The following is a 27316-nucleotide window of genomic DNA, read 5'->3' as shown; positions in this document are numbered from 1 at the left end:
TCATCTCTTATCTCCCATTGGACTCTTACCCAACCCACTACTCTCCAGACTACCACACTCTGTAAGTTCCTGCAGGGCCCCAGGGGTTTTTTTTGCCTCCACTGGCTCTTCAGACAGACTGTTTCTTCTACTGAGAACATTCTTGTGGCTAACTCCTACTTCTTCCTCATGTCTCTTCATGCTCAAATGTGACTTCCTCTGAGAGGTCTTTTCTGGTCCTTAGACAGGGTAGGTCTTGATATATATTCTCATGGTGCCTGTTGCAATAAACTATTGCTGGGCTTCCTTGGTGGCACAGTGGTTAAGAATCCACCTGCCAATGCAGGGGACATGGGTTCGAGCCCTGGTCCGGGAAGATCCCACATGTCGTGGAGCAACTAAGCCCATGCGCCACAACTATTGAGCCTGCGCTCTAGAGCCCGCGAGCCACAACTACGGAAACCCGTGCACCTAGAGCCCATGCTCCGCAACAAGAGAAGCCACTGCAATGAGATGCCCACACAACACAATGAAGAGTAGCCCCTGCTCGCTGCAACTAGAGAAAGCCCGCGTGCAGCAACAAAGACCCAATGCAGCCAAAAATAAAATTAATTAATTAATTAATTAAAAAAATAAACTATTGCTGCCTTACAAACCACTCCATAACTTATTGGCATAGAACACCAACAATATTATTACTATTATTATTATTATTATTATTATTGTTATACATATGGATCCATTGGCTCAGGAATTTGGACAGGGCCCAGAGAGGATGGCTTGTCTCTGCTTCATGATGTCTGGAGTCTCAGCTGGGAAGGTGTGAATGGATGGGAGTGACTTGAATGAGTGGGGCTGGAATAATCTGGTGACTTCTTTCATTTGGACTGGGATAACTAGAAAGTTAGGAATAGCTGGGAATTGTCAGCTGGAGCTCTGCATGGTTTCTCCATGAGGCTTAACTTCTTCAAAGCACAGTGGGCTTGGGGGAGCTGAACTTCCTGCATGGTACCTCAGGGATCCAGAAGCTCATCTTCCATCAAACAAGGCAGAAGCTTCATGACCTTACATGACCTAGCCTTGGAAATCACATGGGCCTATCAAGGGAATTTGGGGACCCAAACTGTCAAAAGGAAGAGTATAAATGAATTTGTGATCATGTTTAAAGACCATCACTGTGCCCCATATCTGTAAAATCTCAACACCCATGTTTTAATTGTAATTACTTGTTAAATTTTTAATTTTTTCTAACAAATTGTTAATTTTATGAGAGTGAAATCTATGTCTGTCTTCACCACCATACCCTCATATTTGGCACATTGTGGGGAACTCAATCTCAATAAATATTCATTAAGTGTAAGAATGAATATAACTAGAGTAAACTATACACTACTAGGCAAATGGTTGGACCTGGTTTCATTGTAGATGAATGAGCCACACTTATCTTTTTTGTGGTTAAACTAGAGAAATAAGGAATTGCTTCACTCTTTTCATTGCTTATATTTGTCTCAAAATTGTCAAGCCTAAGTTTTAAAGGTCATATATCTTAAAAGTAATATAGTTCAATGATTTTAATTTTTAGATCTCTTCTACTACCTCTCCACTAAGTGGTCATATATCCTAGGCATGTGTGTACGTACTTCCTGAAACTAAACTTCCTATCTTCCAGGGCAGTCCATTTCATCTTCGGATAGATATTGGATTATTTTTTTTTCTTTTCCTCTTTTTATTTGTTTATTTTTAGTAGTAAGCCCGGATCTGTCTCACTGGCTTCCATACATTAATCATCCTGCTATTGCTTGAGACAATGTAGAACAAGTCTGAACCTTCTTTTCCTTGACAACCATTTAAATATTAAGGATGGTTATGTATTTCTCTTCCTACATATCCATTCTCATCCCTGTAAGTCCTTTCTTTTATAAGCTGTCTTTGGAAGGGGTATGCTTTCAGCTCATTTGCCATTTATAGTGGAAGAAGGCTTAGGGGAAAACCCTCGCTGGCCAAAGGAGTGCACCATCATGATTCAACACATATCATAGTTCAGGGTCACTATGGAAGTATTATCAAGGGATATAAATTATTGTAAATAAAGGTTATTACTTAGAAAGTTGCCTGTATCAGTATCTAATATACATTTGTTTAATAAGACATGTTCATATCCAGAAGCAAACTAATTTGATTGCACAGAGGTATTAACATGACATGGATCTGTCAAGGCAAAGGCACTAGAGTGCAAAGACAGTGAGGGTGGCTTCCCTTGCAGAGGGAGTGAGGGAGACACTTCTCTCTAGTTCCAGGTGGAACCTGGGCTGATAGATCACGGTTCTAGTTATGATTACCTACATTATGACTCTTCCCAACTGCACTGATTACAAACTTGAAATGAGTCTTCCTATTTAGAGCAGTTCATGGCCTTCTTTAATCTTGAAGCTCTGGGAAGAGACTCCTATGGTCTGCTCAATGACATAAGAGCACAGAGCTGGGAATTCCCTGGTGGTACAGTGGTTAGGACTCTGTGCTTCCAATGCAGAGGGCCCGGGCTCAATCCTTAGTCAGGGAACTAAAATCTTGCAAGCCTCACAGCACAGACAAAAAAAAAAAAGCACAGAACTGCTTTGACCTGTCATACCTTCTAAATGAGCCCCTTTCCTTCATCAAAGCCAAGTGGGGCAGCTAAAAGGCAACCGACACAAAGGTACAATTGTAAGTTTTCCCCTTCTCTGGATTTAGCCATACCTAGCCCTCTATTTTTCACATTGCTTACAAGCAAAGAATTTTTTTTTTTTACATTTTTAAGTGGTTGAAAAAAAAAAGAAGAAATCATGTTGTGTGGAAACTATATGAAATTTAAATTTCTGTGTCCATAAGCAAAGTTTTATTGGAACACAACCATGTCCATTCATTGTCTATGACTGCTTTTGTGCGCCATAGTGACACCTATGGTGTAACACATACAGAACACACACAGAAACTCTATGGCCCAGTGTGACAATGATAATGTGATACATACAATGACTGTATGGCCCACAAGCCTAAAGCATTTATCTGACTCTTTACAGAAGTTTGCTAACCCCAGGTCTAACGGGATGGTGAAAGGGAGAGGCATTAATGCTGTTGCTTAAAAAAGCAAAAATTTTTTATATACTTGAGTTCTAGCCTTAAATAGCCTCTAGACTGACCTAACTGGAATGAAGGAAAGCTAAGAAAACTTGACATTTATTCAACCTAAGGCACCATTCTCTCCTCTCATTGCATTCCTTTTTGTCTGTTCCCTTTGACAGTAAAGCACTTGGAGCTCTAGGTATGGTCTGATCCTCCTGCCAAAACAGAGCAGAATTAAAAGCTTCTTCCCCAAGATAAACACATCAGTTAATTCTGCCCAAGGTGGCAAAGTATTTATGCATGTGTATATGAATCACTTTTAAAAATCCGTATTGGACTAATAATCATCCTTCTCTTTTTTCTCCACCTATTTCTTTAACTTTCAACTTCAGTAAAATTTTAAGGTTAAAGAAGAGTTGCAAGAACAGTACAAAAAAATTCTACCTAGATTTATGGATTTTTAGTACTGTGCCCTATTTGCTTTAGCATTTGTAATCTTGCTCTCTCGCTCTCTCAACACACACACACACACCACACACACACTCACACACACACGCTGTGTTTTGCCATACTATTTAAAAGAAAGTTGCAGACATCATGACACCTCACCATTAAGTACTTTGGCGTGAAATTACTAAGCACAAGGACAATTATGATATCGAAGAAAATGAACAATAATTCCATAATATCATCTAGCATCCAGTCCATATTCAAATTTCCCTGTCATAAGAATTTTTATAGGCTCCCCAACTAAAATATTATAACCACATGAGGAAAAAATTATTTCAAGTGACTTTTGAAAATAGTGCTCTGTACATCCTTATTTGGATGTATTCTAAGTGAAAAAGTGCTAGAAAGAAATCCTAAACTTCATTCAGTGGGTTTAGTATTAGTGGTAACATTAGTATTGTGAGCTTGAAATATTTTATATTTGTGGTAGGATAAAACATACAAGTGAATATTTTAATGTTAACCAGACTAGGACTCAGTGTACAAGAAAAGATACCTATATTAAATACATGTTTGAGAGACTATAATATTAAATATAAAATTAAAATAGCAGTGAGGACGTGTGATTTTTTTTCTTTTCAAAATAAACTTTTCTTCCTCTGGAGAGCGTCACTGAACGTATCACTAGAAACAATGACACTTCAGTAGCAGTGAGCATACCTACTTACCATTTAAATATGTGGTGCCCTTCCCTTCTGTCCTCCCACTAGATGGGATCAGTAAACTTCTTCTGTAAAGGGCCAGATAATAAAACTATTTCAGGCCTATAGGTCATACACTCTATGTACTAAATCATACAGTCTAGTATCTAAATCAATTTAGATATCGATTTCTAAATACCGTCTTCACCTAAAGGAACCAGGGCTAATTGGAAAAAAAAATAGCTGATTCGACTTTATAAAGTGAACTTACGCTGTTTTATTGTGCCACCTGATAAATGTTGAAGAAATGATAGATTTGGAAAATTACCTTTTTCAATCCCTAATGTAATAATTATTTCAGGCAAAGATCATCAATGAATAGTAAAGTCTTTGGATGGAAGATTTTTGAGTAATAGGATATTTACACAGAGCCAAAATATCACTCCATGAATTACTTGCTAAATGAAAACAGGGAAAAAGTGTACCTTTACATACAATGAGGAGATCTGGCTATCATCAGTTTCATCAAGGGTACTAATTTAACATCACTGATAGTTGAGTATCCTGGCATTGATGAATAGGAAATACATCACCTTTGTGCCAAAGGTATTTTGCTTCAATCCAACCAATTTTCTAGTCTAAGAATTGACATTTTTTAGAAGGAGACAGATTGTAATTATTTTAGTTTTTGTGGGCCACATGGTCTCTGTCACAACTACTCGACCCTGTCCTTATAGCGGAAAGGAGCCATAGACACTGTGTAAAAAAATGGGTGTGGCTGTGTGCCAGTAAAACTTTATTTACAAAAATAAGCAAGGGATTGGATTTAGCCTGTGAGTTGTAGTTTGTTGACCCCTGTTTGAGACCTAACTTACAGGAAATTCAAGGGGAAGAGGAATAAAAGGAGATTATTAGATACCAAGAGGAAATAATCAGACAAGTCCGAAAACAAGGGACGTTCTACAAAACAGCTACTTTAAATGCTTCGAAAAAGTCAGTGTCCTGGGAGAAAAAAGTGATGGGATTGTTCAGACTAAAATAAACTAGTGAGACATAAAAATCAGTCTCAGTGTGTGAACGTAGATAAAGGCCATCTTCTTTATACGTAGTGCCACTAAACCCTGTCTCCCCATCCCTGTCTTGTGCAGATGATTTTTTGGACCAATGTGCAGAATCTTTCAATTATCCTCCTCCCTCCATCAGAATGATTTGCAATCACTACCAGAATGATTAGTTTGAGAGTTCTCAACTCTCTTGGGCTGCTTTTCAAAGCCTCATGACATAAAATCAAAACTATTTTTCTCTGAACTTTTGATTAAAATCATTAAGAAAGCAAGTTTATAAAGAGAGGGCAAGGCAGAGAAGAAAATGTCTATGCTTTAATCACCAATCTTTAATTGTCATCAGTCACAAGCTGGAGGTTTATATCATTTGACCCTTTTATTCCCAAATGAAAAAAATTGTTCTGAATAATAATTTAAGTGAATAACTATATTTTTACTAATAATTGTAATAAAAGGATCATCCTTATTCACCTGCAATTTTCCTATAAGACAGAAAGAACTTGGAGTTAAAATCTTGATTTATTTCAGAAAATGTCATCTAGAAGCACCTAGGATCTGTTATAGAAACTAATTTAAAGTAACATATAAACTGCAAACTGGTCTTAATTTCAACATATCTCTTTATTGAAACCATTTACAAGAAAGTTATCTTCCAAGCTTAAAGTATCATATACCTTAGAGCAAACTAATGAAGTCAAGTAAGACCTCTTACAGACCAAGATATTTTTTAAAAAATTCATACCTCGCTGCCATGATCCTCTTCTATTCTCATAAAGCCTACACACAACTTTACAGCAGACTTCTTTACATTGGACTAATCTTTACTAGTCTGATTGTCCCTGCCTCTATTTTTCCACTCTAGTTTTGGTTTCCTCCCTTATGAAGTCACCTTTGTGAGGACAAAGCTGTTTCAAAATAGAGTTTTGTTTGATTTCCCTCATCACAATGAAAGTTTCTCCTGCTTTTGTTCCTTGGAGGAGGAGATGTTCTTGAACTTTACAGTAGCTTTTCAGTTCTGCTTAACAAAGGGCTAAAGTTTGTGCTGCCAGTAACATACAAAATCATGCAAGATAAATTGAAACTCAGTTCACCGTTTCTGCTGCTTCTATCCTACAAACCATGCTTATAGGATGATAGTTCTAAATGATTCTTTACAACCTATGTATTTGCTTGAAGATATCAGCCAAAAAGTCCAGTGTAATCCAAGGTACCACTGGGAAAGAATGCAAAAGCATGAACTGGCATGTGTATAAGATTGTTATAAATTTGCATTTGGGTGACTGCATGATTCCTAGTGTGATTCAGAAAATGATAAATATAAGGGCCATGAAGTTGGGCCATGATTATAGAGGGCCAGTGTTGATGGACTGAGCCAGGATGCAAACACAGTGGTACAAACACAGTGGTGATGTTATTTTAAATCCATTGAGCTACTTACTTTATAAATTTAAAAATTATTATTGAATGCCTACTATCTTGGCATAGAGTAGTGAACAAAGAAGACACAGTCTCTGTTTTCAAGGACCTGACAATCTAATGGGGAATGCAAACATTCTTCATGAAGGCAAGCAGCTGTACTATGGAAACATTTGGGAGCAGCACCTAAACCACCAGGTAGAGGGTGGCAGAGGGAAGTCAGTAAGTCTTCATGGTGGAAAGAAAACATCTTCCAGAAATGGGAAATGTCAACTGCCAAATTTCCAAATTTCTATGGCAATTTAAGGAACTAAAAATAATTTAGAATAGTTGAAGCATACAATTTGAGGTGTGTTGGGGAAAGTTTGTGGTGAGAGAAGATATGGGATAAGTAGAGTCCAAATTATGAAAATCCTTGGAAGTCTTAAATCTTGTGAGATTTAAGTAGGGTAAACTCTGTTTTAATTACTTGATTAATTATAATTAATTGCATTAAACAATTAGTGAATACATTTAGTGGTTTATATACTTCTATTTCCAAAAGGATTTTAATGCATGCATAGAGATTCAACAAATTCCAGGATACTAGAAGAACCTCACATAGAAACTATATCTACCATGGGAGTGATAGTAAAAACTAAGGAAGTTATTACCCTAGGAGGTTGCACATATAAATACATGAGTGAGTTCAAAATGGAATTAGACACAAAAATGGACCTAGTGGATTATTAAGGGAAGTTGTTTATTTGAGCCCCTCACATGCCCTCCCACAAAAGGACCTCATTGACATGATCAGAAACCAAGTTTCAGACATAATGTTTCTTTGGTCTGATTCGGTATTACATGTCTTAGGTATTTATATCCTTATCCCTTAATTATACATGCCTATCTGTTTGGGTTAGCCTTAGTAAATATGACCTTCAATTGAGCTTAGAACTTTGAAGAATATTTAAAAAGCTAAAGTCCATATCTACTTGTGGGGAAAATCCAGACATCCCACCTTCCATTGAGTGCCTTTTGGGGTAACTTTTTAGTAATAAGACTCTCTACCTTTAATTTAAGCTTCTGTGGGATCATTGATTAAAATGGCTGATTAAAAACAACTTTAGGAGAAAAAAACCTTAAGATAATTTTCTCTTACTGGATTCTTGTAAAGTTCTCTCTATAAAGTGCTGTAAGTTGAATCCCTCTTGACTTATCCTGAGTGGAAACAGAGAACAATGACACCTCTGTATAAAATTCCCAATCAGTCTCCAAGATCACTTTCAGTTTCCCATTAGCCTTATCATTGCCATATAAGGAGTCTTACTTTCTTTAGATTTTCCTGAGTCAGTTTCCTGATCCTTTAATAACATTTGCTGACCTCCTCCTGAATTCCCTCCTAAGAATTCAAGTATTGATTCTAAGACATTTAATTATCTCCCTTTCTACTGTTTTAGTAGGTACAGAGCTGGGCTTAAATTGTAGTTATTTTAAGTTAAAGTTAGCCAATCAGAAATAACCATACAGCTGTTATATAGTACACACAGATATGCACACACAAACACAGAACACAAACACTGATGCAAATACACATCAGGGTAGGGTCTAAAAGACAATGTGGGCAAAAGAGAGGGGATTTTGAGTACAGAAAATTTAGATATAAAATTTCTTTAAAGGAATTTCTGACTTATCTTAGAGAGGAAAGCCAATAAATAAAGTAACAACTCAGACTGAACGTTATTCAGTTGAGTTATTTGATATAGATTCTTCTTCCAAAGGCCTTGATTTGGGAGATGTTAGACCACGTTGAAAGGAAAGCAGATTGGAGGGAAATGTCAAATAGGGAAATTCACATGACTGTACTGTACTTTTGTGTTTTTTCATCTTAATACTAAGTGGGTTCACAGCAATAATGTACTGGTAAATATTTAACAACTGGCTGGGGGTGGGAGGAGAAGATGGGGGTAAGCCCTGATTTGTAGCACTTGAGGATTTCTGGGGTATAGATCCTCCCCCATGGCTCATTTCAAATGACCAGCTTGATGTCACTGAACAGAGTTGGGAAGAAATATGCCATTACACACCATTATATTTCTACCATATAGATACAATAGCTGTAAATAACCCCAAGAGCCTAGATAATAGTAATTAGACAATGATGAGTTTTGAGTATTTTTACCTTAGTTTTAAAATACAGTCTATTTCATTTTAACTTTATGTAATTTAATGTTTATTAATGGCTATGTTTAACAACTAGCTTGCAAAGATCCTGAAAGTTTAGCACTCGGCTCTCCAGCTGGTGTGAGGCAGCTCTAGCACTTGACTAAGGTTCTTAGGCACGCCTGCAGAGGAAAGAAATCATATGACTAAGTCCCATGAAGCGATCACTGTGACTCCCTACCAACTGATATGGAATTGCCAGTGAACAGACCTTCCGGGCCCTATCAGCTGAGATGCCTCCCCTGTAAACTCTCCCGCAGTTCAGAAGCAAGGTTCTAATCTCATGCACCCACCAGGCACGCTGCACTTATTCTGGCTTGGATGGTGAGTTTGAAGAAAAGTGGAAAGTGTCCAGAAACTTTGGTGTCTTAAGAAGCTGAGTGTTGGGCTTCCCCCTGGTGGCGCAGTGGTTGAGAGTCCGCCTGCCGATGCAGGGGACGCGGGTTCGTGCCCCGGTCCGGGAAGATCCCACATGCCGCACAGCGGCTGGGCCCATGAGCCATGGCCGCTGAGCCTGCGCGTCCGGAGCCTGTGCTCCGCAACGGGAGAGGCCACAACAGTGAGAGGCCCGCGTACCGAAAAAAAAAAAAAGAAGCTGAGTGTGGAGGTAGTGTTTCCACCTGATCTTCCTATTAATACTGGCAGCTTTGGAAGCAAAGTTAAATAGAAAAAAATTCTCAGGATATACTGTATATGATCTTTTAAAAATGGTTTCCTGGGTGGTCTATGACCAGAAAAAGAGGCTCTGAGCTAGGGACAAAGGATACTTCTCAAAGATGGAGAAAGTATTTTTGACAAGAGTTTTACAATCCTAAAACGGGGGAGAGAGCGGTGCAGAGTATTATCCTAAATTCGAAGAGAAAAGGCAAAAAATCACAAGAGAATGAGAGAAGAATCTTGGGGATAAATGAGTGTTACAGGTTGATGAATTGATTCCCAAGTGTATGACTGGAGTACTGATAATTATAGTGTAGAAATTAGGACCATAAACTTTGAAGTCAAGATGTTGGGTGTGCCTTCATGAGAAATTGTCAGACGTAGGAGGCACATCAAGTGTTGAAGACAATAGTATAAGCCAGTGATTGAGGAAAGCAGAAAATGACAGGGGCTGTAGACTGTGTCTAAGAGCATTTGGAGAGTGGGAAAAGCATAATATATGTACCTCAAATATAGAGAATAATCAAATAAAGCCTATGAACTGGAAATAACATTAAAGAGCAGAGATCAGATCATTTCTCCTACCTAGGGCTATATCTGGGCATCGATGGCCAGAAGCTGGAGAGGGAGGGAGTGTCTCCCAGGTTCTCATGAAGGGCAATGGAGTAATCTGATCCCAAGTGAGACAAACAGAGAGTATAGTAGCATGTGCGGAACTATCAAAGTGAGTTTAGGGGTAACCAGCAGGTATTGGAACATACACAAATATCAGGAATCTGTGGCAGGAGTTTTTTAAAAAGCTGATGAGCAGGAAGGGGATGGGATGCTGGAAGGTGAATAACATTACAGTCAGAAGAGGCCAAGCATAAAGGGCCATTCAAAGTAGAACATCAAGTGGGCAATGGGCAAAACATTTGAAAGTAGGGTAAGCACAGGCAGAAACAGGAAGGCATAAAGCAGTATCCAAAGGACTGATCACTTGAACAATTTTCTACCCCTCTTGATGCTGGGTTTTCTATAGTTCCTGTGCAGCAAGCACCGATCCCAGCAAAGCAGGGTTTCCAAACTTTCAAGAGCAAAAACATCACCTGATGGGTATGTGAAAATATAGAACCCAGAATCCTACAACCAGCGATCCTAGGTCAGGTCCAGGAAAATAACATTTTAAAGATAAGCACTGTTAAAGATTCCAGTGCAGTTGGTTTACCAACCACTTTCTGAGAAGTGCAGTAGTATAATTAATCCAGGGACCCTGCTGGTGAGACAGGTCTGGAAACATACTGTTACACAGGCCCAGAGTTTCAGCATTCCCACCTGGTGAGCAAATGCTGACTCCTATGAGAATCAAGTTCATGGCCCAGCTGTGACAATTTGTTGCAGTTGCTTAGAAACATCTACTCCTTTTACTTGGTTCTGTAAAATATCTTTGATTTGTAATGTGGCTGTTTTTCCATGGGTTTAATATTATATATCATTTCAAATCTTGTTTGGAAACAGGTAGGGTATAAATCCTAATTAAATTAAAAAATGCTGACACCCTCTCTCATATAATCAGGAGAAGTGGAGTAATGCTCTTTAGATATTAGTTGAATAATAAGTTATTTTTTATACAGAATCTGTCCTGATAATGTATGTGAGAGAAACTTGAAAACTGTAAAGTTTTATACAAAAGGTGATTTTTTAAAACATCAGCACTTTATATATACCAGAGAAGTGTGTATATTTATCTATTGTGTTCCTATAATGTCTTCATATACTCAAACGTTGTTGTATTTATTACATTGTATTAACCGAAGGGGGAAAGTCCAAAAGTTTCCATCAAATACACCTAAAGAGAAGAATATATCACTTTGTCGAAATATTGTGGCTCTTCATTCTTTGTAGCTCTTCCAAATCCCACAGAGAGTATTATCAGTACTATCTGAGTGTGTGGGGGCTTGAAACCTTTAAATGTTTCCAAAAGAGCAAAGCTTTTTGATGCTTTTTTTTTTTTTTCAATACTGGGAGCTTTTGGTGCAAGTTAATCCTTATGATCTGTCAGAGTATTGTCCCACAAACCACACCTTCCCAGGCATCTGTGCAATGGACATAAATGATTTTATGTTAGACCAGGCTCAGGTTGGGTCTTCCTGTGGTCCATATGTAGCAATTGGCCTCTTTGCAGAAAGGCTTGTCCCCATCTGCAATTATGCCAAATTCTGCATGTGAACATTTTTATGCATAGAAATAGAACAGCCCAAGCAAGTCTTTCTACTTGAACTGAAGAATACATGTAAGAGAGAAATGTTGGCTGTGCCTGGCCAAGGTGGTAAAATTATTTTCAAAACCAAGGATCCAGGCAGAAGATAGATTTATTGATGTGACAGCCTTCAGGGAAACCAGAGACATGGCCTCAGAAAGATATGTATTCAAAAGGAGGCCTCAGGGAATATTCTTGTCTTTTGAAATAATGGGGAATCTGGCAGAGAGGAGTTGTGACATCTGGGAGAGAACAATAAAGATTAAAATTTAGAGTCACCTGGAGAGAAAAATGTGAGTTGCCTTTCATATATGTGACAAGGTTGGCTATATCTCTAAGACACTAGAATTGTGTAGACACTCAGCTTATAGCTTTTAGAGAAAATTAAATAGCCTTCTTTTTGCTATCCAGGCCATTGGATTGCCCAGTAGCTTGGGTTAGAGTAAATAATCTACCTTTGAGGAGCAAGATGCACACCCCTTTTGTCATTTTAACATGGACTAAATGGATTTTCCTGCAGGTTCACTGTTTGGGGGTTATGATTAGTCCCCTTGGGAAGAACAGGTCAGCCAATTTTCTGAGCTAAATTACTGTGAAGTTCTTGTGATGAGAGGGAACTCTTCTTCCTAAGGAACCTCTCACACTGTTGCTTTGTTCTCTGTGCAAAATTTGAACACACGAGACACAACCACCTCTCGGTGTCCTTGTTAGCTGTGTCTAGATGGGCCAACACTAGGCCATTGCAACGTTTATTGAAATACAGTTTCATAAAAGTTAATTATCTATTGTGTTTAAGCCATCAACTTACTTAGGAAACTGCCTTACTTCTCTTCAGCCTCTCCACCCTTTTCCCAGCTGGTCCCCAAGTTTGTGATTTAATTGTAATTCTGATATACTGTTAAATTGTACAAATTGTGCATTTTTTGGTAAGCCTGCTTTATTGTACTCCTTTGGCCCATGACCCTCCTCTAGGAATTTCTCCATTTCCTTTGAAAGGCTTCCAGAGAGAAGTCCCATGGAATACAGGTGTGGACATCTTTAATTTAATGTAGGAAAGGAAAATACAGGGCTTTTGGAGATTTATTTCTGCCCGTACCTAAATAATGCTGTTGAGAAATTATAGGTCTCCTTTAAAAGAGGTCCTAAGAGTCAGGGACCTATGTTTTATTTGTAAATCTCTGTCCAGTTTATTATTTTATCTTTTCCAATAAAGTTGGTTCCCTGTCAGTTTAGTCAATAATATTATTTTCAACTTTGTTTATCTGCTTGGGCTCTGGAGAAAACCACACATCTCTCTCTTAGCCTCAAGTAATAGCCTTTCTAAAACATAAGCTTTGACCTCTCACCTGAAAAACTGCAGTGTAGGGAGTAAAGCTCTTGAAGGTGCCCTAGGGACCGGCCCTGTGCTCCCAGATCCAAATGCCAGTGTTCACTTTGCAGGACTGTAGGGGGCGCTGCTTTGTGGAGGTGTCTGTCTCTAAAGGAATAAGGAATAAAGATTCCAGAGCTCACATAGGGAGGCTGAACTCTGAGAGAAAGGAGACTGCTAAGAGAGGCAAGCCTTGGCAAGAAGTCACCTGAGAAGCTAGTTGAAACTTGAAGGGGGAAACTTCAGCTGCAGCAGGAATAAATCACCATTTGAGGGACTGAGCAAAGGAAAAGAGGCGCTAGAAATGTCACATCCAAAACGAAATATATTTTATCATTTGCTTTTTAAAAAGTATACTTTAAATGCCTAACCAAAAAATTTTGGTAAAGAAAATATTTTATAATGATTGTATGGGGGAGTGGGTGTGGATTAGAAGAGTTACTTAGAAAAAAAAAAGGCAAAAAGAAAGGAAACAACTCCCCCCCACCCCGAGATATTTTTGAAAGTAACCTTTCTGCTACACTGATTTTTTTTTTTTTTAACCTCAAATGTTGAAGAGGCTATTTGTGAAGCTTCTTTGCTGATCTTTTCCTAGGCTGAAAGAAAATCAGGGTTTACTTCATTGCGGTGGGTGGCTGAATCACTATAAAAATCTTTGGTCTTTTTGATGTTTGCTGTCTACAGAAGTTCTGAGAGACCTGGGAAGGAAGAAAGAGAATGTAAGGGGGATTTTCAACCAGTATTAGAGAAGGCAAGTTTTATTAATCTTATTTACTTAAATCATTTGTTTGAGGGAAAGGACTGTGGTTTCTTTTGTTGTCTCAATGCCATTCCATCAAGTCTTCTGAAGAAGAAAAACCAGTTCCATCATAACGATACAGGTGTCTGTCCCTGGAAGAACGAGGACCAATTAAAATCAGAAGTTAAAAAGAGATGAAACCAGACTGAAATATTATGATTCGATAACACAGTGGTATATTTTATTAGTGTGACTTTTCAAAGTTCCACACTAATACAATGCCTCCTTCAGTATTTGTGATTATGAAAACACTCTTATTGAAATTAGGGTTGTCAGAAATTGTATGTATCGGGCTTCCCTGGTGGCGCAGTGGTTGGGAGTCTGCCTGCCGATGCGGGGGACGCGGGTTCGTGCCCCGGTCCGGGAAGATCCCACATGCCGTGGAGCGGCTGGGCCCATGAGCCATGGCCGCTGAGCCTGCGCGTCCGGGAGCCTGTGCTCCACAATGGGAGAGGCCACAGCAGTGAGAAGCCCGCATAACGCAAAAAAAAAAAAAAAAAAAAAAAAAAAAGAAATTGTATGTATCTTCTAAGAATCCTTCAGAGGGGAAAAAAAAAAAGCTCCAATAAAACTAATCACCCATGCTTATCTTTTTCTTACCTTTAAATCCTTTCTTTTTCTTTACAAACCTAAGTGGGAAGAATTTAAAGATAGCTTCTAATATTGTGAGATAAACCAACACAAGTTCCCTTCTTATACAGCGGATAAAATGATTATGTAGCATCTTAAAGATTTTTAAAATGCAATACATATAAATTGTGATGTTAAACTACCATAAACCATTTTTTATCTACTGTAAACCATTTGCGAGTTCAAGAGTCACTGTGCAAACTATCCAATTAGTGTCGAATGACAGATGTCTTTTTTTAGTGAACTCATATGATGGCAAATGGCAAGCTCCAGATACAGGCTTAAAAATCCAGATATAGGCTCTGCTCTTGTCTACTTGATAGGTGTTTCCAGCTGCTCTGGGCTTTTCCTATGTTTTGCAGAATATGATTTTTATACATTCATGTATGTGGCATTTAATATAAATACATTGACTAAATGAATGTAAGGAAGCAATTAGGCAAATAAATGCATATTTGCCTGGGAAGCCTTTTAAATTTCAGTTCATAATAAATAATTCCTGCAAGCCAACATGTGATGATTCTTCCCTGTGCTGCCCCTCCGAAATCACAGTACCAGCAAGTCTGCTCCATGGATGTCATTTGAGTTTGCCTTTTAGCATCAATGGTTCCTGATTGTCCAAAGAAACTAGACACCTGATTTGTTTTCCAGTAATTCAACTTCTCTTCACTCCTTAAATGATTAAATACCTTACAAAGGAATACCCACTGACTAATTTGACAGGCTTAATGGAGAAGTGTGTATTCAATTTATTCTTAACTTTTTATTTTATCAACTCCCATATCCTGTGATTTACCTTCTCCTTAGGAAGTTCAATTGGGTACTTTCCATAGCTTTAGAAATTCATTCATCATTTATTCTGTCTTTCATGTATTGGTGCATACCTTCTGTTTTAGGCCCTATTCTAGTTATCGGGGATACAAAGGCAATTAAGAGATAGCCAGTATACTCAGGAAATGCAGTCTAACAGAAGCAACATGTGAAAACAAATAACTATAATACAAATCAATAAGTGTATTTGTGTTTATGCCCATTGGTTCATTTACTTGAATATCTCTGCTTGTTCATGGAAAGGCAAGTAACATTTCCCAAACCGTGTTCTATGGAAAATGTTTCTATTATCAGATAATTTGGGGAAATTAGCACACTAAGTCCTCCTTTTGTAGATTCATAATGCATACCCCTGCATCATAATAAATATTTTGAGAGATCCTACTATAAAGAAACTTATTTCACTTTATCTTAGTTTTCCTCAAACGTACTGGAACATCCAATACATTTTTGATGGCACACATGTTAACATCCTGTGGGATTTTAACATTCCATGGGCCATCAGTTTGGGAAATGAACTGATTACCACTTGGAACAGCTCTGTATGTGCTCCCCTGTTAGAGAGAGTAAAAAAGTTAAATTTTCCCTTATTAATAGAAGATATGTTTATTAGTCAGGATTCCTCAGAAGCAACTGAGAGAAACCTAACTCAAACTAACTTAGGCAGAAAAGAGAATGGATTGATTCACGTGAATGGAAATACGGAAGTGGGTCTTGCCTCAGGGGCTCAAATGGCATCTTCAGGTTCCTTTCACTCTCTACTTATTTACTCTGTACCTGTTTGCTCATTGAAATGGACTTCCTCATGTGTCTGGTCTTGGGGAGGCAGAAGGAGAGGGAGGCATGGCTCCAGGGTTAATCACATGATTCAAGGTTAGTAACTTCAGAGAGAAGAGAAAACTTTTCTTCTTCAATATACATATATAAATCCCCAGGGAAAGATTCCGATTGGTTCAGCTGAATTCACGTGCTCACTAAGGGCCAATCACTGTGGTCCTATTTGTAATATACTACTATAACCATATCTGGTCACATGTAAACCCCTAATACGAGGAAGGGTGGGGGGATTCTTGATTACAGGCTTCAACAGACCTACATGGAATGAGGTGAGGCAGTTTGAAGGGGATTGGTGTTACTAGGTTGATGCTAGAGGGTAAAAAAACAACAGATGTTTACCACAGTGTGGTCTAATTATTAAAACCTAATTTGGCCATAATAGGCAGTAGCCCTATACAATTACTATCAGAAAGCAGGGATTAAAAAAATCACTCTTCTAATATTATAGTCATTATTTTTGGAAGTCATCTCCTATTTATAAAATGGTTTATAACTAGTAATCCCAAATGTTGTGTGCCCAGTTGTTTAAGCACATAAAAATTTTTCTTGGTTCCAAGAAGTTGTATTGCTCAAAGTTATACATTCTATGATTTTTAAGTAGCTGAAGTGACTAACTGAACTATAAATATTTCAGGCTAAAATTGTTGCAGCCATGTTATAAGGTATTAAACATTGGGAACATTAAGTCTCAGCCTTTGGATTAGAGCGAACCCAAAATAACTGGCTAGGCAGAATCTTGGCCCTGTCCATGGTACCCATGGTGCCATGGTGGTTCATTTCTAAGAGGATCTGGTGAGAAATTCCAGACTTCTACTTAGCCGTGTGTCATTAGGTTTGTTCCTAAGTTTTCACAAAAGGATGTCAACACTATGCCAAGCTCAGATGCCCACTAAGGCAGAAGCTCTGCATTTAACTATCACTGTAATATAGTTACATTTGAGGGACTTAAGTGAAGTCAATCCTGAAATTACATAGAGAAAAAAATAAAAGATCAAAGGATTGGGGGCTTTGAAGGAGTTGGAGGCTGCAGGTATTCATGCCTTGATTGTAGCTGAAGTCATATTTCCCAGACAATGTTTTTAAATTGTGGACTTAAAAAGAGGATTTTTGTTGGAAACTTGGGTGGACAGATGAGGAGGAGCCAGTAAAATATGAGGAAAAACAGTCAGAAATAGGATGTGCCTTCATGAAGGAGGTGGTCATCAGTACCAGGCATTGTTAGGTCAAGTCAGAGGAGCTTTAAAAGAAGTCTCTGAGTTTACAATTTGGAGACATTGGTGAGAGCAGTTTCCACAGAGTGGAAAGGTCAGAGGCCAGACTGCAAGGGGGTTTGGACTAAATGAGACGCAAAGAGTTAGAGACAAAGTATGGCTACTCCATTTAAGAAATTTTGCTGGGAAGGGAAAAAGAGGATGGTAGCTGAAAAGAGAGAGTTGAGAGATATGTATTTTCCCCATTTGAAGAAGTTTGTATTGCAGAAGAAAAGGAACCATGGAGGAGAGAAAGACTGAAGAAATAGGAAAAGAAAAGATTTACTTCCGGAGCAAGGACCTAGAGATGACTAGGTTTATGGGATTAAGAGCCCAGGTTTAAGGAGGAAGGGATGAATAAAGATGAGTCTTGACAAGATTGGAAGTGAACAAATCATGGTAGGGAAAGTGAACGCTTATGGCCTTTTCTTTTCAGTAAAGTAGGAGGTGAGGTTCTCTGCTAAGAGGGAGACTATCAAGTAGCTGGGGTAAATAAAATCATTCTGGAGGAGTGTTAAATGTCTAGGTAAGGTTCAAACGTCACAAATTTTGGCAGGGAAATGGTGTTCCCAGACCAGGCTCGTTTTGCCTGACAGGCAGCAAGACAAAACGCTGAGAAGCCAGAGGTGTGCAGCAAAGAAAGCGTTTATTAGCTAAGCAGCCAAGTAAGGAGACAGGAGAACAAGTCTCAGAGCCCCCTCCCCAGAGGCAAGGGGATCCGGGTATTTGTGGGATAAAGAATAAAGCAGCAGGATGGTCTGAGGTGTAGGGAGCATGGGGAAAGTTGGTTGGAAAAAGGTGCAGCAATCATCGTTTTGCTCAGGTGTAACTAAGCTACAGACCTGTAGCTTACATGTTCCAAAATGTAGATGCTTAGTACGATCTGAGGGTGGAGTTTTCAGCTCTCTGACATCAAAAGGTCACCTAGCGGACACTTGTGCATGCTCAGTGGAGGGTTGGTGGTCCTATCCAGTCTTAACCAGCTCAGCTTGAGCTAGACACAGCTGACTCCTAGTTCCCGGAAAACAACTCAGGTAAACATCTTATTGTATAGGCTCCATGCAGCTTGGAGAACATGCAAGTCTTAAAATGACCTTGATTAGTGAAGGCAGGTGAAATGGATTTGATAATGATTACCCACAGTTTCAATAGATGATGCCAAGCTCCAAGTTTGGTCTAAGGACCAAAGCTGGGGCGGACCACTGCCACTGAGGGAACCTGTCATCCATGTGTGTTAGGGTCATGGGGGTGGGATGGGGTTGAAAGATTCTGCTCTTTTTTTTTTTTTAATTGAAGTACCCTTAATTTACAATGTTGTGTTCATTTCTGGTGTACACCAAAGTGATTCAGTCATACATATACATAAACATTCTTTTTCATATTCTTTTCCATTACAGTTTATCACAGGACATTAAATATAGTTCCCTGTGCTATACAGTAGGACCTTGTTGTTTATTCATTTTCTATATAATAATTTGCATCTGCTAATCCCAAACTCCCAATCCAACCCTCCCCCATCCTCACCCCTGCTTGGAAACCACAAGCCTGTTCTCTATGTCTGTGAGTCTCTTCCTGTTTCATAGATAAAGAACATGTGGTATATATATACAGTGGAATATGACATCACTTATATGTGGAATCTAAAATATGACACAAATTAAAGATTCTGCTCTTGAACGTCAGTAGCATGAAAGCAGGAACTTCTAGTGTGGGTCAATCCTGAGGCATATAACTGTTTAGCACATGCAACCATAAATAAGAAGCCCTATCTGGGTAGTAATTTGTATCTGGTTTTGTCTTGATAACAGTAGACAGGTAGAGTCCCTCTAATCAAAATATTTATCTTTGCTGTAGTTCTCAAAGTGTGGTCCCCAGACCAGCAGAACCAGCATCACCTGGAAACTTCTTAGAAATGCAGATTTTCAGACCCCGCCTCACTACTTCTGGATCAGAAACTTTGGAGGCAGTCAAGCAATCTGCGCTTCAACAAGCCCTCCAAGTGATCCTGACATTAGCGCAAAGTAGGGACCCAAGGGGCCAGGTGGTGCTGCACTCAGACCAGACTGCTCATTAGAATCACCTGGGGAACTTTTAACAAAATAGCAATGCTGGAGCCCCCAACCAGATTGTGATGTAATTAGAGTGGTGTGGGGCCCTGGTATCAGAACTTTTTCTTAGTTCCGATAATTCCAATGATAGTCACAGTTGAGAACTGTCGCTTTAGAAGCAATATAAGAAGGAGCTCTTTAATTTAGGACTTTGTGATAAATTCAAAAATAATTTATTAAAACAATTTTATGTATGTTACTAGGATGATAATTTAAGCATGCTTATGTAGAATAAACCACAAATAAGTAAGATTTAAGAGGGGGGATCTTGTCTGGTTTTTATTTTTCACTATTGTTATCCTGAGCACCTGGGGCAGTGCTTGGCACATAGTAAGTGCACAAGTAACTCTGTTGACTAATTGAATTAATCAATTCAAGACTGGAGTTGAAATACGAACTTGCCTTTACACCGCACAAAGGAACCAGTAAGCACTCTGAGCTAGAAGAATAGTATCTTTTTCTGGGGCTGGCGTGAGTTCATCTCCTTGTGGTTCTGCGGGTTCTCTGTGAATCCTCTTTGTTCTTGTCCCATGCTGATCTGTACCAGGATGTCACTGCTTTGTATCAGGATTCACATTACATTTGCAGGAACTGGTCTCTGCTTATGCCCTTCACCAGAACACCCACTGAGTCAAGTCTCATCACCCGGATCGTTAGAGGCGCGATACTGGCACTGGTTATGTTATCTCCCTTCTTTTCTCTGGGCTGGCTTCTCCACCTCCTCTCCCCCAGGCCTCCACCTTTGGACAGGTGCTGCCACCTGGCCTGCCTATGTTTTGATCTGTGCACTCTTCCCTGTTGGAGTTCCCTAGAGCTCACCGAGGGGTTCTCTTTGCTTGGTGGGCTAAAACTTTCTGAGTGGGGTTTAAGCCAAAACTGGATTTCCCAGCAGGCAGAAACAGGTTCACCATGCTGCTGCTCAAAGCCCTGTGGCAATAGCACCTCCAGCGTGTGCCTGTTAAAGGTTTCTTTTTCAATGCTGAGTAAGCCACATCACCTAAAAATGCAGTAGCAGATTTGTTTAGAAACTACCTCTCATTCAGTAGGGCAAATTACTTCCCTGAAACATTTTTGATGGAGTTCCATACTGGTTAGAGCAATCTAATTAAGATGTGTTGTTAATGCTGTTTTATTTACTGCTTAAGTTTAAAAACAAACAAAAACTGTAGAACCTCACACTATCAGCAATTATTCTGAAGTCTTTTTTCCCCTCTTGTTTGCTGTAGCTTCCTTTTAGACTGAAGTAACCTGTGTCTCCAGATAGGAGGGAAGTCAAGATTTTGTACTTAATATTTTGCCCAGTTCTTACTGAAGTTTCACTAAAGCAAAGGGAGGCTGTTACTGAAGTTCATGGTGTTTCCAAACCATTTGCATTTGTATACTCATCTCTTAGAGTGCAATACACACATAAAAATTATCCAAAATTATACATAAATTCTCCATTTCTACATGAAAGCTTCTTGTCCCTTCAACTACACTCAGGTCCAGAGGCTTAAACAAAATCCTTTTCAGATTATTGTTAATGCTGTGCCTGATTCTGCAGCAGCTGTTGCTTTTGAACAATATGATGCTTCTCTGCCCCCAAGAGGAGTGGAAAAGGCCTCCTCTGCTGCACTCTCAACCTTCGTCAACTTAAGGAGCAAAAAACAGACTGAGAGAAGAACCTAGGATTCCTGTTTTGGAATTCAGTGCAGAGCTTAAAGACTATTGAGTTTTGCCACTTCCTGACGTTGACTTTCGTAGCAATAGTTTAATTTGGAGAAAAGCTGCTACCTCAAATGGCTGAAGGTATTTATGTGGAAAATTTTCCAAATGATTGACTTTACTGTGTTGCTATTTTCTTTCCCCATGAATATGTGAGTATTTGGCTTTCTCCCAGGAGTTTTTCTGCATCACTTCTCTTTAGGCAAAGACATTTTTCTATCCAGACTGGGAAAAGAAAGATGTACCAAGAGCTTCCCCCTTTACAGTGAATTATTATTTGAGTTTAAGTGATAACATCTCTAAGAATGAAGAATTTGAGTGTGTTTGTTTCCTGAAATCTTCCCTTGGCCAGTCTTCATGGTAGTCAGAGTCATCTTGATCATCACTCTGGAGCTGGTGCAACTGTGATCAGCTTCCTCCAGCACTGCCCTGCCTCTCTCCTCCCCATTGGCATCAGTCTTACTGAAGGGGTTGTCTCTGCTTCCTCTTACTTCCTTATCTCCCGCTAATTCTTCAGCTACCTCTCTAATGCCCAGGTCGCCAATGGCTCCCTGTTATTTAATCCAATGATTATCTTATAACTGATTTGTAGCATGTGACATTGCTGTTCCCATCTTCCTTTGCTTCTTTGCCACCATTTCCCCTCATTCCCTTAGTTTCCTCCTCTTCTGCCCCTTTCTTAAAAGTTGCTTCCTTGGGTTGTAGCAGAGTGGGGAAATTAAACTGATAATATCCCCTGCCTTTTGAAAAGAAATTAAACTTCTAAATAGATGAATAAATATATATGTCTAGAATTGAAACTCTATGAGAGCAGGTTTTTTTGTTTTAATCAGCATGGATCACCCACCCTAGAACGGTGCTTGGCACAGAGTGGGCACCCAGCCAACGAATGAATGAATGATATAAAATTGATAAATTCTGAAAATATATATAGAAAAGAAGGAAAAAAAGTTGTTTCCTTGGGAACCAAGGCAAGGCCTGCCTCTCTTCTTACTCTACAGTCTCTTCCTGGCTGGTGCCATCTGTCCCTCAGACTCAATCCCATGCCATTGATAAAGATCCCCATCCACTTCTCCAGCCCAGATCTTATGACGGCAGATCTATGTCTAAACTGAACCTAATTCCTTCTCTTCCCGGTTTCTCTAAGTCTCCAGTTTTAGTGAGGGATGCCATTGTTCATCACGCAAGACAGAAACCTTAACTTCCTCTCCCCTCGTCCCATAAAAAACACTAATGATTCCTACTTATTCTATTTTCTACATAAATTTTAAATCCATGTCTTCTCCCTAACTCCTACCAGCACCCCTCCCCCTGCCCTAGTTCAGCAAACCATCAACTTGCATCTGGATGATTCTCTCTGGTCTTGCTTCCTTGCAATCCATCCTCCATATTATAGGAGAGCACTTTCTGAACCCATTGCCCTGATCAAAGCCCTCACGCTTGCAAAACCCCTGCAGTCTGGCCTCTGTTGCCTCCCCAGCCTCAGTTCTTGGCACTCCTCACCTTACATTTTTCATTTTTGGTCATTCCAAATATTTTTCAGTTCTTCAAAAGTACTGTGCTCTCCCACCTTCTGGGCCTTCATATTGCCATTTCCTTTTTTCTACCTAGAACATTCTTTCTATTCTCTCCCCATCTGGAGAATTCCTGCTCCCTTTTTAGATCTGAAATTGAGACCACTTCCTGTTGGATGCTCCCCTGAATGCCCCAAGTCTGGCAAAGGTACCTCTTCCATGACCTCTGCCCCATTGTCCCATCAGAGCAAGAGTCTCCCTGTGTCATAATTGCCTGGGTCTTTGTATTGGCATTATATGGTCACTTCTGTGAGGACAGGAGTGTGTCTCCTGTGTTGAAATCATATCTCCAGTGCTTAGCACAGTGATTGATGCAGAGAGGTGCTCAAATTTTTGTTGAAAAAATGAGTGAGCTTCAAAGTAAAGCATGAGCCAGCTTTCTTTACCACACAGCCTCAAATGCCTCACTCTGCAACCTCTTCCTCACTAGTCAAGCTCCTCTAAATAAAACAACTGTTACTTTCCCACAAAGCAGCCAAAACTTTGTTGCAGACAAAGCAACCTATACATTCGGAGGAAGAGAAACTTTTCAAAAGTTCTGAGAATTAACATATGGTAATTGTCAAATCCCAGGGTGTCTTTTAATTGAACCTTCACAGTAGTTCACTTAGCTTGTACTCAGTGCTTGAACTGAGTAGAACCTCATTAGGGTGGTTGTGTCATGCCTCAGTGAAAATGGAGGGAAAAAGAAATAGAGCTTTCCATGACAGGGAGGTGGCAAAGAAGGGGAGCAATCTGGTCTGCAGATTCTTTAATCCATGTATCTGACTGTACTGACTCCTGAGATGGGAGATGATGGTGGAGAACAGCCACAGCCATCAAGGGAGCCTAGGATCTTCCTTCCAAACCCCATTCTGGGTTTTGTCCTCGAAAAGCATCTGCTGCCTGCTTCCCTTCTCTCCGTTCCCAGAGCACCTTCTTCAGTGCCAGCCTCAGGAGCAACCTGATTTTAAAGAGTTTTCCTCCCCAGGAGCAAATCATTGAGGGAACCATGTAACTACCAGGTAATGCCCCCCAGTGCTTTTCTGGGCCTCTCTGTCACTGCTCATCCATTTGCTCTGTTCTAGCCACCGTGAACACTTTCCTGCTCAGGGCTGTGACGAGGTGGGGCAAGTGAGGCCCCCGGAGGTGCAAAACTGAAGAAGTCGCCCACCCTTGGATGCCAGCACTGCACGTGCAGGAGCCTGAGTGCGAGTGCCTCCCTGGACTCACCCCCCTCACGGCTCCTGCTCTGCCCCACCTTGGCCGCTGTGTCTCCTGGCCTCTGCAAATTCTAGTCCTCCAGACCCAGCTCAGATGCTGCCTCCTCTAAAGAGCTCTTGCTGAAGCTCACCAGTCTCTCTCACAGCCCAGCAAGTAGTCATCGCATCTTCCTCTGAATTCTCAGTGGACCTTATTTATACCTCTCTGAAGACACTGTATACCTTGTTTAGTTCTTGGGCTTGTCTTTGTCTCTGTTAAACCACAAATTGTTTAAGAACAATCGTTTTCTCAGTGTGCTTTCAATATCTAGCACAGGGTTTGGCACACATAAGTCAGTGAGGTGAGTGGAGCTGTCAGGAGGAGAAGAGAGAATGGCATAGTCGTTAGTTGCATGGGGGTGAGAGGGTGAGGAGTAGGCATGGGTCCTGGGGCTAGTCTGCCTGGGTTTGACCTCAGGCTTTGTCATTTACTAGGTGTGAGAGCTTGGACAATTTACGTCACTTGTCTATGCCTCCATTTCTTTATCTTTAAAATGGGATCAATAGTGATACCCTAACATGGGATCAATAGTGGTACCCCAACATGTGAAGTCTAATTAAGCTAAAAGAGGTAAAGCCCTTAGCACAAGACTTGGTGCCTTGTGAACACCTCAGTAAATGTCAGGATTCAGAATAAAAAAGGGTCTAGCAAAGGGATATCCATGGAAAATGCAGGTGTGCACGCTAAGGGTAAAGCACATTTGTGACTGATGCCATAGAGGAAGTTAAATCTAAACCGTTAATGATGGAAGACAGGCAACAGCCACCTACTCCCTTGAGAACTCAGGTGCCTACTGTTTTTGAAAAGACAAATCTTATCTCTACAAAGAAGATGGTTAGGGAGGCTGCCTGAAAAGGCAGCTGAGGAGACCCAAATGAACTTGGGAGTATTAAAACATGTATTTAAATATCCCTGTTTTAATATCTGCTGTTAAGGGGGATGGAAACAGAATGCTAAGGGAAAGTCATGTTTTTGCTGCCATCTACAGTCAAAGTACAATTTTCAAAGTTTCTTAACACACACACACACACACACACACACACACACACATACACATAGTTATGAATAACAGTATAGAGTTTGGTTTAAAGTCTAGTAATTGAGATACTTTGGGCATATTATTCTAGTATTTTATTTACCAGTGTTTCTAAAATTGTGTATATTTAATCAGTAATATAGCCTTTTTAACATCTCAAATTGTGTTAGAACTTACCAGAAGATGGCTGAAATAAGAGTGAGGCTGTCATCTGTTGTGTTGGATTAGCTGCAGCTGTGGCAGCTGACAGTTCATACAAAGATTTTAATGAAGAAAGAGATAGATTGGATTCTACCCCCATGTTTTCCCTGCCCCATGACCTGCAGTTCTGTGATTGTTATTGGAATTATTGTAAATTGTATTTTATACAAGCGTCCTTTATTGTTTTGATATGAGAAATCAACCAAAAGCAAGTAAAAACAGTATGATGGTGATGTCACTTCTGAGATGGCTTCTGTCCATATGCGCCTATCCACGTAATCTCCATTATCATGATGTTTTCCTAACTTTCCTGTGCATTATTTTTAAAGGGTTAAATATAGACAAGAATTATTGGAAAAGCGTTTGATGGAGAAAAAAGAAGTGACCCTTCAAGAAGCACTTGAAGAAGCAGAGAGAGAGAAGCGAATAGAAGCCCTGAGGAAACAGGTGTTTTTAATTTGGAAAATTTCATGGGTGGTTTAAAAAAATGTTTCTAAGTGCTCTTAATAACATCATTACTAGGGCTTAGTTCATGACATCTGCTATATAAAATGTAACTTTCCCAAATTGGGACACGGATCTTCATTGATGGGAGTAATTAGATTTATGTTGAACCATTTCCAGTTTCTTAGTGTATTAAAAGAATTTTATCAGCACCTTTAAAATAGCTCTCCCAAGATTTAAATGCATCCATATTACCTCTAGTTTATAAGCTGAATAGTATCCATGTACAGCAGTGAAACTCTGCATCTAGCTGAAGGATTTTACTCTTCTCAAAAAAATGTGGTGGAGATTGAGCAAGATAATCCTCCCCAGGGTAGGAACCTCTGTTTGGAAACATCCCACAGTCAACAAATAGGTTAAAAACCACTTTTTAAAAATACTGTTTTTGTGGAGAAATAAAAGTCTCCCATTGCTTTGGCTCGTAAAAGTAGGCAAAAGTTCTGAAGGTAGTAGTCGGCAAGAGCAAGAATTTAAGACCTTGGGAAATGTGATAAAATAGTTTTACTTGGTAATTTTTCATAGTTTTTAACCTGAAAGTGATTAGCTCAACCCACAAGCTCTAAAGTCTTCATTGACGCCATTTCCCAGCTGATAGGAAATGACTGTCTGGTTTCCCTTCTCTGTCAGTTAAGGCAGTATAGAATCTTGGGTAAGAACTTGGCCTCTGGTGCCATTCAAAACTGGTACAACCCAGTTCACTACTTATTGACAGAGGAAACTTAGGTCTTTTAACCTCCCTAAGCTTCATTTCTTCCTCTGAAAAATGGGAATCTTAATAATAGTACCTACTTCACAAGTTTGTAGTGATGTGCATTCACATTTTTTGAATATTTAGTAAGTATAAAGCCCTCTTCTAAATGCTTTTAGGTTTTACCTCATTTAATCTCTGCCACAACCCTATGATGTAGGAATTATTATTATTCCTACTTCATAGAAAACTGAGGAGGCCCAGAGGTTCCCCAAAGTCACATAGCTAGTAAATGTCAAACTGGATTCAAACCAAGGAAGTCTAATTAAATGAAATATTTAGTAAAGAGGAAATGTAAATGCATACAACTATTATATCACCTTTTATAAAATAGATTACAGAAATATATTCCTATACTTTGAATTTAAGTCCTGGTCATCTTAGATTCAACAAAATTTAAATTATTCAATCATTGGCAAATAATGATATACCATGGCCTTCGGGAGACAAAACTTAATGTCACTCTTACTAAACACATTCTTGTTCAAAATATAATTTTGATAACTAGAGTCCATATGATTAGGATTCTTTCCATCTGTGAGCCCTTTGAAAGAGGAAATATCTGTGCCCGTTATCTGTAATCAGTGTTTAGAACTACAGTAAAAGACATTTTGGCTAGGAAACCTATAATAATTAAAGTATGTTCAACCCCCAGTTACGTCATTACAATTTC

General features: G+C 39.4%; 1 protein-coding gene across 8 annotated transcripts in view; it reads left to right on the top strand.

Annotated features, from left to right (window-relative positions):
- Nucleotides 1-27316, top strand: part of CCDC148 (coiled-coil domain containing 148) — a 427998-nt gene that overhangs the window by 246107 nt on the left and 154575 nt on the right. For all 8 annotated transcript variants that reach the window (XM_067026094.1, XM_067026092.1, XM_067026091.1 and 5 more), the window contains exon 13: nucleotides 25721-25838. In XM_067026094.1, coding sequence (XP_066882195.1) covers nucleotides 25721-25838 — 118 coding nt within the window. The remainder of the gene's footprint in view (nucleotides 1-25720; nucleotides 25839-27316) is intronic.

The sequence above is a fragment of the Kogia breviceps genome, chromosome 2 (assembly GCF_026419965.1).
Source record: "Kogia breviceps isolate mKogBre1 chromosome 2, mKogBre1 haplotype 1, whole genome shotgun sequence".
In the NCBI taxonomy this organism is placed as follows: Eukaryota; Metazoa; Chordata; class Mammalia; order Artiodactyla; family Physeteridae; genus Kogia; species Kogia breviceps.
Note: the sequence above shows the minus strand (reverse complement) of the source record. Positions and strands in the feature narration are given on the sequence as shown.